This window comes from Pelophylax lessonae (assembly GCF_965119305.1).
Source record: "Pelophylax lessonae genome assembly, chromosome: 10".
Taxonomy (NCBI): Eukaryota; Metazoa; Chordata; class Amphibia; order Anura; family Ranidae; genus Pelophylax; species Pelophylax lessonae.
In genome coordinates this window covers 73,699,426-73,712,142 of record NC_138777.1, presented here as the reverse complement: position 1 = coordinate 73,712,142, position 12,717 = coordinate 73,699,426, and the positions used below count along the sequence as shown (strand labels likewise).

Genomic DNA, 12,717 nt, shown 5'->3' with positions numbered 1-12,717 from the left:
GGAGGTGAGCATGGGAGGAGGTAACAAGGGAGCTTGAGAGCAGGAGGTCTTGGGAGGAGTGGAGAGGATGATTTGGGTGATATCTGCAGATGAGGTTGGTGATGTAGCTGGGTGGATGTTGTTGATGGCCTTGTATGTTGTGGCTAGTATTTAGAATTTTACACAATGGGGTAGGGGAAGCCAGTGAAGAAATTGGGAGAGGGTTAGCAGACACGGATCGGTTAGTAAGGTGTATTAGTCTAGCAGCAGCATTCATATTAGACTGAAGGGGGATAGCCTGTGTAAAGGTAGGCCAGTGAGGAGGGAGTTGTAGTAGTCAAGGCCGGAAATAACCAAGGAGTGAATAAGTTGTTTTGTGGTGTTACTACTCTGAGACAAATTATTGAAAAGTGTCTTTGATACGCTTTATGAATTTCAGGTTATATAATTGATATCCTGAGTCAGTAAGTAGCAATTCTTTCTTTTACATCTGCCTTTTCATGCAATGATGCTGAGTAAGTTACAAAGTATATTTTACATAAAATTACTTTTTGTCCACTAGGTGGCAGCAGAGAAACCTTGGGAGAAGCATCCTCCCCAGGGAAGGAGCACAAGGGAGACAAGCTGCTATACTGACCCTGACACTACCCAGAGAAAGGAAAGAAGGGAGAGCTCTTAAGGTCCCTAAGAAAGAAGGCTAAAGAAAGTCATGTTGAAAGATCTGCTGCTCTAACGCAGACGTTTCCCAGAGAGTGGGCTAATGAGGAAAAGTTCAGAATCAGAGGGAAAGCACTGGACTTAGAGGCAGAGGATCTGGCTGAAGCTGGACTGTTGCATTGATCTTTTTCTCTGGCTGGCAGAGAACAGCATTGTGCTCCAGAGTGACCTGTGTAACCGACTGTCAGCGGTGTGTCACATTACCAATTCTCACCCTCATTGGAAAGATCTGAGGTTCTCCTCCTGACAAGACTCATGGTCTGAAACTTCATGGCAGCCCAGACTGCACAGCCCTAGGACTTTGGGTACCTCTTGGATAGAGCCATGGAAGTTGTGGATGAGACGGAGGCTTTACAACGCTTCTTTGAAGGTAAGAAACATTGATGATCACATGGGAAACCTCAATATGTGTGACCCCAGCAGACATTATCCTTATAGATATGATTGAAAAAAAAAAACTCACCATACACGTTACAATCTGACTATAAAATCTGACATTACAATTATTATTATTATACAGGATTTATATAGCGCTGACAGTTTACGCAGCACTTGAGGGTAGACAGTACAAATACAATACACTTTAATGCAGTAGGACTCAGAGGGCCCTGCTCGTTAGAGCTTACAATCTAAGATGGCTTACAATCTGACCATACAACCTTTGTACAATCAACCTTAGATCTACTAAAACTATATTGACCTACTTAAACTATCCAATCAATATGTGTCCAATCAGGCAGGGCCGCTTGTTGGGAGATCTAAAGGTGATTGAACACATGTGGCGAGCTTAAGACCTCAAACCAGGTCACTTTGTGTTTTTATCGCTCGTGTGTCAAATTTTCCTTGGAGGCTTTCTGATTTAGGATAAAAAGACACACCTGGGGAGATCAGCAGCTGTGCTTAGGGCAATACCAGATGCCATCCACTCAATATTGGCTCTCTATATGCCACTTGGCACAGCAGCCACCTCTTGGACCTTCAACTACAGTTGGCTGGCGTATGTTTTCTAGAAAGAGCTCATCGTGAAAAGCTGGTGGTATTCTAGCCTGAAAAAAAAAAAAAAGCAGTGGCATTTTAACCAGTGATTCAGAGGAATGCCAGGAATTGCCAATCCTAATGGCTTACTTTGGCAATAAATAGGTTAACAAAATAGGCCTGAGGTCAAGTTGGGGCATCAAGATGAACCTTAGATACCAGAAAGATATAATATATGAGGAGCATCTGTTTTATTGAGCTGCCATGTTGTCTACACATGCATCAACCCATCAGCATCATTTTTTTCTTCTCTGATGAGACCAATCTAAAACAAGAAGGTCTAAGTAATTTCTCTCTACATACATAGAGTGAGATCTAGAATGATCTACGCGTTCGTAGTTTGTAATATCTTTGCAATATAAGTAAAGAAAAAAAACAGATCGCTACAGAACGTCACAGAATCTCACCTTTGTTTTTCCACTGCTGTAGATAAGAAATTCAGCAGTCAACTGAAAAGAAATTCACTTCTTTTAAAATTCAATAATTTCCTGTTACAAAACATACAACTGGTGTAATTGTTGAGTGTTTAAATGTTTATTTTATTTATCAGTTAAATAATTATTATTTTATCTGCATTTTTCATCTGCATTGAAGCGATTATGTTATTGAAATTACGATCATTACATAATTTAAATATCGATCTTATTGCACAGAATTTAACTTTTTCTTTTATAACCAAAAAAAAAGGAACAAAGTATGGAACAGAAGTTCATAATATCATATAAATTGTACACAGGTTGTGTTATATTTTTAGTTTTAAAAATGAAAAGAGAAAATATTTGATTTTAAACATTTATAAAATGTAAAATCATCTAGTGTTTCTTTACCATACAATTTTAATCTACAGTAAAGGTTAGTTCTGTACAAAAAAATATAATTTTTTTATGTAAACACTAACATTTTACACTAATAGAATTTACATGGAACTATTTTAAGGCAGGTGGCATAAAAAAACACTGAAGCTTAAGATGTTTGTAACTGAGAAACAAAATATATTTATACAAATATGCCAAATATGTTTTAATACTTATTTAACCATTTATTCTAAAATATAAAATGTGTTTACTGTATATAAAATGTAAACCTGAAATCCAGGATATGTGTAATTTTAAACATTTTATTATTATTAATTTTTTTTTTTTTTAAATAGCTGCATAGGTAGAAAGAAAGATGTCATTTGTACAGGTAGTAGAAAAATCCAGAATATTCCAAAACAACTATTCTGTAATAAATACTAAAAAGATACATGTCAGTGTCTTGTTTCGTGTTGATGAGAGCGTCATTTTTGTATTGAACTATATTTATCTAAACGATACATCACAAGCAAAAGCATACAAGGCAATCAACGCTATCGCCTGTTACTGAGATTTCAGGTTTTAGAGCTGCTAATTTTAGCAATAAGAATGCAGATTATGTCCTAAAATAACACTACTATGCAGCCAGCCACACTAATATGGGTTGTTTTTAAAAGGGGGTCTTTTTTGTATTGTCACATAGAGGGATACCATAGGAACCTATACATGCATTGATAGAACATATGTTGAATGGAAGATTTTGTGTTTAAATACACAATTTATTTTATTTTTTTTTCTGCCCAAAATCTTAAATTTTTGGTTAAGATTTTGTACATGTTTCACTTTGCCAGTGCTAAAATACAGCACAGTTTTATATAAGCTTAAATATATATGTTTTAAGTAACACAGAAACCATATAGAGTGGACAGCCATCCAAGAATATAGAACAGCAGTGTGAATATGACAAGAATTGTCAATAAAAATTGTGTGAATTTTTATTAAAGAAATCTTTGCCGATGTAATTTAGTATGTAGACGTAGAATTATTCTCTCCTTTTCTATTGCGTTTCTACAAATTTGTGTAAGATAATAAAATAATGGAGGCATCATCCACCATACACATCGCTATACAATTGTAAATTAACAATTCCTGAACGCCTCTTTTCAATAATACCTGTCACTATTGCTTGCAAACTTTAGGAAAATGCAATAGTGTTTTTGAAATTATATGAACAAGGGAATAATCACAAATTTGATAAACACAATGGTATGTCTATGGGTAGCTGACTCCACACATTACCATCTGGTTGTCCAATCTCTGTTCACTCTGGAGTTATTGTATTGTAGTGTATGCTATTACCATGTAGGGGTTATTGAATAGTAGTGTATGCTATTACCATGTAGGAGTTATAGTATTGTAGTGTATGCTATTACCATGTAGGAGGTATGGTATTGTAGTGTATGTTATTACCATGTAGGAGTTATAGTATTGTAGTGTATGCTATTACAATTATAGGAGTTATGGTATTGTAGTGCATGCTATTACCATGTAGGAGTTATGGTATAGTAGTGTATGCTATTACCATGTAGGAGTTATAGTATTGTAGTGTATGCTATTACCATGTAGGAGGTATGGTATTGTAGTGTATGTTATTACCATGTAGGAGTTATAGTATTGTAGTGTATGCTATTACCATGTAGGAGTTATAGTATTGTAGTGTATGCTATTACCATGTAGGAGGTATGGTATTGTAGTGTATGTTATTACCATGTAGGAGTTATAGTATTGTAGTGTATGCTATTACCATGTAGGAGTTATTGTATTGTAGTGTATGCTATTACCATGTAGGAGTTATAGTATTGTAGTGTATGTTATTACCATGTAGGAATTATAGTATTGTAGTGTATGCTATCCATGTAGGAGTTATAGTATTGTAGTGTATGCTATTACCATGTAGGAGTTATAGTATTGTAGTGTATGCTATTACCATGTAGGAGGTATGGTATTGTAGTGTATGTTATTACCATGTAGGAGTTATAGTATTGTAGTGTATGCTATTACCATGTAGGAGTTATAGTATTGTAGTGTATGTTATTACCATGTAGGAGGTATGGTATTGTAGTGTATGCTATTTCCATGTAGGAGTTATAGTATTGTAGTGTATGCTATTACCATGTAGGAGTTATAGTATTGTAGTGTATGCTATTACCATGTAGGAGGTATGGTATTGTAGTGTATGCTATTTCCATGTAGGAGTTATAGTATTGTAGTGTATGCTATTACCATGTAGGAGGTATGGTATTGTAGTGTATGCTATTTCCATGTAGGAGTTATGGTATTGTCGTGTATGCTATTTCCATGTAGGAGTTATAGTATTGTAGTGTATGCTATTACCATGTAGGAGGTATGGTATTGTAGTGTATGCTATTTCCATGTAGGAGTTATAGTATTGTAGTGTATGCTATTACCATGTAGGAGGTATGGTATTGTAGTGTATGCTATTTCCATGTAGGAGTTATGGTATTGTCGTGTATGCTATTTCCATGTAGGAGTTATAGTATTGTAGTGTATGCTATTACCATGTAGGAGGTATGGTATTGTAGTGTATGCTATTACCATGTAGGAGGTATGGTATTGTAGTGTATGCTATTACCATGTAGGAGGTATGGTATTGTAGTGTATGCTATTACCATGTAGGAGTTATTGTATTGTAGTATATGCTATTACCATGTAGGAGAGGAGTTATTTTATTGTAGTGTGTGTTATTACCATGTAGGAGTTATAGTATTGTAGTGTATGTTATTACCATGTAGGAGTTATTGTATTGTAGTGTATGTTATTACCATGTAGGAGTTATTGTATTGTAGTGTATGTTATTACCATGTAGGAGTTATTGCATTGTAGTGTATGTTATTACCATGTAGGAGTTATTGTATTGTAGTGTATGTTATTACCATGTAGGAGTTATTGTATTGTAGTGTATGTTATTACCATGCTGGAGAGGAGTTATTGTATTGTAGTGCATGTTATTACCATATAGGAGTTATTGTATTGTAGTATATATACTATTGCGATGTTATCCTGCATGGTGTTACCTATCACAATCATTGGTTTACATGCAGCCAATCAAATCTAGAATCTCATTCTTCGACTGCATTTAGTCCTTTATGGCACTGATAGTGACACTACAGGTGCTAGGACGGCATACAACATACTGTATGATCAAGTTGCATGAAAATTTGTTTGGATAGGAACATGTATGTTTAGGATTGTTAGGCTTCTCCTAACTTCCCTATTTTGCTTGTCCAAAGGCTGAAAATATTATTATTTTATATTTTATTACTATATGTAAAAATGAACATTATACAGCTGATAATGCTTTCCCCTGATTCTCTTAGTAGATTAGGATCTTTATACATCAGTTCCTGTGGGGTGCCACAGAAGCCACCAAATGCAGATGCACACATTGTGGAAAAAAAAATAATAGTGAAGAATCAGTGTGTATACAGTATACATTATACATGCAGAACCCAGTTTTTGTGCTGTGTGACATTATTGAATTTATTTATTGTGTTATATGTTACAGACTCACCTATCTTTTATTATTTGTCATTACTGATTAGGACAACCAATGTCTTTATTAAAGTTCAATTTTACATTATTTATTTGCACATCATGTGTTCAATGTAGTACAATATACTTGTAGCACAGTATGTGTGTGTTTCATAAAGAAAAATATAATTTTTTAAGTAATTTTACTTGTGTAGCTTACCTTGGTGAAATATAAATTCTTAACCTACATACATAATTTTGGGTATAATGAAAGTGAAAGGAAACATTTTGACGACAGGTAATAATAAGCACTGCGTCCGCCCTTCACCTATCTACAAAATGATGAGTTTCACTGGAAAAAAAAAACACAAGGAAACAAACAAAAATATTAAAGAAAGACAAAATCAACTGGTCCCAAAATCCAGTCAGTGTCTTATGTGGTAGTGGGACTGTGTAGGAGTGGATTCAATAGTAATGAATGTAAGCGAAAGGATAAAAATCCAATAATTTATTACAAAAATCATCAAAAACATCACATTAACGCACACAATATAATATATACATATATATGATACATGGCGTGTAATCTCCAAAGGATGTCCAATATTCGACGCGTTTCGCGGGCTACAACAGCCAAATCTGCTTCGTCAGGAAACAAGGAAACAAACAGAAAATGATTTTGAATTAAAGGATCATGCAGTTTCCACCCAAAACCGGTATAACTGGGCACTGGTAGAACAATCACCCACTGATTTCTTCTATTTCTTGGGAGTATCTAAAGCCATTTTTGAATATTTTGGATAAAGTTGTAAAAGTCAGAACCCCTTACAGTTATTGATTACTTGGGAAAGTGGAAAGATAGCGCTGAACTCGCAAGGTTGTCCAATTGGTGTTGTTATCCAATAGCATTATAATGGAGTTGGTGTAAGTGACCTGGTTACTAGGCAGGCAGGAGGCTTCTACATCACAATAGTCAAGGTACAGTTTTATTCCAGTAAGGGACAAAAAAGCAGTATCCAACACATTTTCACGCTTCATCAGGGCCTGAACTAGCAAACAATGAATCAGAACTGAATACTGACTGGACCTTATATAGTATTTCATCCAGTGTGATAATCTTCATAGATCTTGTGACACTAAATAAAATACAATGCAAGGTCCAGTCATTATTGTTTAAATTTGCAAGCCCTGATGAAATATGTAATTTTGACCCTTGAAACATGTTGGTAACCCCTTTTATTGTCTCTTTGACCACTACTGATTGCAAAATTTTATTTGAACTATTGAACAGTGTTGTGGCACTTTTATTATTCTTCTTGCAGATATTTGCTGTCTGTGTCCCCGTTGGGGAGATTAACTTGTTCATGTTGTCCTAATGACTACTATCACAAAAAAAACTAAAACTAAGGGAAAATCCAAAACTCAGAGTTGACAGCAAAATTTCTATTAGCAGGGCCAGTGGAAAGATTTTTGCCGCCCTAGGCAAAATAAAAATTGCCGCCCCCCTCCCCAATATGCTCTCCTACTCCCCATCCCAAGTTGCTGAAGGGGTTAAAACATTAAAACCAGTGGCGGCTGGTGCTCCATTGGTCGGGGGTGCGGCAGACTGACCTGGCCATGGACCCCCTCATCACTCTAGAGTCCAGTCCACACCATACCATATTATACCACCACGTCCCCCCCGACCCCCCAGGGGCCAGTTCACTTACCTTGTTCCTCCAGACAGCAACGACTTCCCCCTCAGTCTCCTCCATGTCTTCTCTTGGCAGTCGTCTCCTCCCTCCTGCTCTGCCAATAGGATGCCTACTCCTTTGGCCAATTGGGAAACAGGTCTCAGGACCCGCTTCCTGATTTGTCGGGAGGAGAATCAGTGTGGCAATAGCAAATATTAATTTGCTATTGTCACACAACTGGGTGGACTCAGGGTACAGTGCTCCACGCCCTGAGCCCACCCTTTTCTGAAGCCTATTAGAGTCTCTGGCTCAAATCACGTGCTTAAAAAAAAAAAACCCTCATTGGAGTCCATGCATCCGGTGCCCTGCATGTAGATTAGGGGGCTGGACGCATGGATAGGGAAGTCGGCACCCCTGCGCCCCAATGGACGGGCCGGCCGCCACTGGTTAAAACCCCTTCAGTGACTTACGGTAAGTCACTTACCTCGGGTCAGGCTCCGCCAATGGCCCCTGCTAAGTTGCACCTTAGGTGCTTGTCTAGGTCGCCTTATTGTTAGCGCCGGCCCTGTCTATTAGGAACACTTATTTCAGTAATAAGGCCCCTTTAACCACTTGCCGACCGCCGCACGACTATCTACGGCGGCGGTCAGCCCCTCACAGGCAAAGTGACGTAGGTCTACGTCGCTCGCCTGTGAGGGTTTAGGGAGCGAGCGCGCGGCGCCGGAGGCGCGCTCCCGCGTGGTCACGGACCCCCCCGCGCGTGTGACCGGCGGACCCGATCGCCGCCGGCCACTCTGCGATCGGCGGGGGAGAGGGAGAAAGTCAGGCAGCTTGTGTAAACAAGCTGCCTGTCATTCTCCTCTCTGTATGAGAGATGATCACATGGATCTACTATGTAGATCCATTGATCACTCTGCATACAGTTGAAGCCACAGCCAATCACAGTTAGAATCACGCCCCTAGGGACACACACAGCCCCTCCCTCTCAAATAAAGTTAACCCCTTCACTACCAGTGTATTTTTACAGTAACAGTGCATATATATAGCACTGATTACTGTAAAAATGTCACTGGTAACCCCATAAGTGTCAAAAATGTCAGTCAAGGGTCCGATCTGTCCGCCGCAATGTCGCAGTACCGCAAAAAAAATCGCAGATCGCCGCCATTACGCGTTAAAAAAAAAAACAACAAAAATGACAAAAATCTTTCCCTTTGTTAGTAAACGCAATAACTTTTGCGCAAACCAATCAAAATACGCTTTTTGCGATTTTTTTTACCAAACATAGGTAGCATAAAACAAATTGGCCGAAAATATTAAAAAATTTTGATTTTTACATTTTTTTGGGGGGGAATTTCATATAAAAAAAAAAGGGAAAAATATTGCTATTTTTGCAAAATTTACGCTCTTTTTTTGTTTATAGCGCGTGATCAAAAAATCGCACAGGTGATCAAATACCGCCAAAAGAAAGCTCTGTTTGTGGGAAAAAAAGGACGCCAAATTCGTTTAGGTACAGCGTCGCACGACCGCGCAATTGTCCGTTAAAGTCACGCAGTGCCGAATCGCAAAATACCCTCTGGTCGTTTAGCAGCCAAATCCTCCGGGGCTTAAGTGGTTAACATGGGGCAGATTCAGTTTCAATCAGCAGGGAATCAGCTCACAGATGCCCTGCTGATGGGAGCAGAGAGGGTTGGATGACACATCCATGTCTGCTCAGCTTCTGCAGATCAGAGATGGACAGAGCCCACTCTGCTCCATGGGCAGCCGGGAGTAAATGGACTCCATTTTCTGTTTACACCTAACTACCCTCCGATCCGATTTGCCTAAATGGAAGAGGAAAGATCCCCTTCCTGTTTTCTTTAGCAGACTGGATTGAACTTGGAGATAGGCTGTTTACACAAGGTAGGTCCGTTTACACTCTCTTGTCTATAGGGATAACTGGACCTTAGCAGAGTTATATAAAGTACTCAAAACCCATACTTGAGTAAAAGTACAAGTGCTCGATCAAAAAGTGACTTGAGTAAAAGTGGAAGTGCTCGATCAAAAAGTGACTTGAGTAGAAGTACTAAAGTATTCAACATTTTTTGTACTTAAGTATTGCAAGTAGTTTTTTTTTAAAATTTTGCTACTCAAGTACTGAAAGTAAAAGTACCAGTAGTTTTGAAAAAAAATTGCTACTCAAGTACTGAAAGTAAAAGTACAAGTACTGTGTTATGTAGTTATTAAAGAAAGAAGTCAAAAGTTTGAACATCATATTGTTTTTTATTATTTCAAATGCAGCTTTTATTTATACATACAGTAGCATTTATTTTCGTATGCGCTGATAATACACATATTTTGAGCTTCATGAAACCTGCCATCTACTGTTCTGGCAGTGGTAATTTTTATAATTGTAACGAGTAACTATGCAGCACAAAAAAAAAAATATTGGAGTAGAAGTATTGAAATCATCGAAAAAATGTAGTGAAGTAAAAGTAGAAGTAGGAGAAAAGAATTCTACTCTAGGAAAGTACAGATACCGCCTTTCGGTACTTAAGTACAGTAATGAAGTAGTTCTACTTAGTTACTATACATCTCTGGACCTTAGGATCAGGTCTGCCTGATTAACTGACAGGCGGACCTGATTGGAACAGGCACATGAAAGGGACCTAACTGTCTAAGAGGGGATTTATCTTACTATAACATGGTCTTCTTTCATTTTCTTTTGTATCTACAGCGCAAAAAGCAAAGGGAGGTCTTTCAAATGTGATACAGATGGCAAAAAATATGAGAGGTTTATATCATTCTCTACTTATCCAAAGTGAAAAAAGTTTTCTCTGTCTTTGGATATACTTAAGATAATTTGGAAAAGTCTCTGTCCACTGCCATAGTAGCTTTGAAACTTAACAATGGACTCTCGCTACTCATGTTGCATTCCCCAGAACAAAAATTAATTGCAGCATCCAGCATCAAAAGCAAGATGGCTCTGTAATGACTGCTCTAAATGGTTGGAGCAAATATCAGTTTCAGGTGCGCTGTCCCTTTAATTCATATAAATATGTACACTTCCATTTGGCTGCATCTTAGGCTGCATTCGCATGAGCGTCCTACGTTTGGTTTATTTAAATGCAGGAGAAGTTATCTGGAAAGTATACACAAACTTTATATTTCCAGATAAGGTTACTTTGCGTTTTAATGTACTTGCAGTTACATGCATATAGACATATTCAGATTATCTAATCTGCCCCCGTGTACAAATGTATAGAATTATATTTTCTCTTATCACAGCTAAACTAAATGCAGCTAAATGTACCATTTAAAATCATAACATTTAATTCATATGCAAAATAATAATAATAAATAATATGCACTTAGGCACGGCCTATGAATGCATGTGTTTAATTGCCAATGTGAATGAGGCCTCATTGTACATTGTACATACATCTAGTTATTCTATTATTCTATTATAAGATCAGTGCATTTTTTTAATCCTTTAACTGCCACTGGTGTGTTTACACCAATAGCAGCAGGGGGTTTTGTAAATCTGACAAGCCCGCCGTATTCTTTCCGATGGAAGCGATCTGGTGGCAGTTTCTGCCACCAATTCTGGCAGCAATTGCTTTGACTTTCCCATGGTGCCAGGACTGGGACAGGTGGAAGGTGTTGCTGGGTAGAGGGGACTGAGACCTTTTGCTGATTTCCACTAGCTATTAAGAACCTAAAGTGCTCCAGAAAAATGAATACACAGTATACTACTAAGAGCAGACATAAACTATATTACCAAAAGTATTGGGATGCCTGCCTTTACACGCACATGAACTTTAATGGCATCCTAGTCTTAGGGTTCAATATTGAGTTGGCCCACCCTTTACAGCTATAACGGCTTCAAGTCTTCTGGGAAGGCTGTCCACGAGGTTTAGGAGTGTGTCTATTGGAATGTTTGACTATTCTTCTGGAAACGCATTTGTGGCACTGATGTAGACGAGAAGCCCTGGCTCACAGTCTGACCTCTAATTTATCCCAAAGGTGTTCTATCGGGTTGAGGTCAGGACTCTGTGCAAGCCAGTCAAGTTCCTCCACCCCAACCTCTCTCATCCATGTCTTTATGAATCTTGCTTTGTGCACTGGTCCAAATCATTTGGCGGAGGGGGGATGATGGTGTGGGGTTGTTTTTCAGGGGTTGGGCTTGGCCCCTTAGTTCTAGTGAAGGGAACTCTTAAGGCATCAGCATACCAAGGCATTTTGGACAATTTCATGCTCCCTACTTTCACTTTGTGGTAACAGTTTGGGGATGGTCCCTTCCTGTTCCAATATGACTGCGCACCAGTGCATAAAGCAAGGTCCATAAAGACATGGATGAGCGAGTTTGGGGTGGAGGAACTTGACTGATCTGCAGTCCTGATCTAAACCCAATAGAACACCTTTGGGATGAATTCAAAAGGAGACTGCGAGCCAGGTTTTCTCGTCCCCATCAGTGCCTGACCTCACAAATGCACTTCTGGAAGAATGGTCAAACATTTCCATAGACACACTCCTAAACCTTGTGGACAGCCTTCCCAGAAGAGTTGAAGCTGTTATAGCTGCAAAGGGTGGGCCAACTCAACATTGAACCCTATGGACTAAGGCTGGGATGCCATTAAAGTTCATATGGGAGTAAAGGCAGGCGCCCCAAATTTGTAATGATGAACACCTATTGCGACCAATCAGATTTCAGTTTTTGTAGGTTACGAGAATTTGGGATGTGAAAGATGATTACCTAATGGTTGCTCTGTCTTTTTTTTTTTTAAGTACACACCATTGTATTCATTTAAAGCACTGAAAAGTTTACATCATACCAAAAATTACCAAATGTAAGACATTAGAAAGAAGGCCACTTCAAATCTGAGCCCCAGAATCAGTTGCTCTAAACTGGAGAACGAAAATTGCATCTAATTAAAGCTGAACTCCAGGCAAACAGATAAATATACAGATGAAATACATGGGACATGCTT

At 38.4% G+C, this 12,717-nt stretch overlaps 1 protein-coding gene across 4 annotated transcripts in view; it reads left to right on the top strand.

Moving 5' to 3' along the window:
- Window positions 1-599: 599 nt before the first annotated feature.
- MYRF (myelin regulatory factor) overlaps window positions 600-12,717 on the top strand; it is a 250,799-nt gene continuing 238,681 nt past the window's right edge. For all 4 annotated transcript variants that reach the window (XM_082269824.1, XM_082269822.1, XM_082269823.1 and 1 more), the window contains exon 1: window positions 600-1,066. In XM_082269824.1, the coding sequence (XP_082125950.1) occupies window positions 1,021-1,066 (46 nt within the window). In that variant the 5' untranslated portion in view covers window positions 600-1,020. The remainder of the gene's footprint in view (window positions 1,067-12,717) is intronic.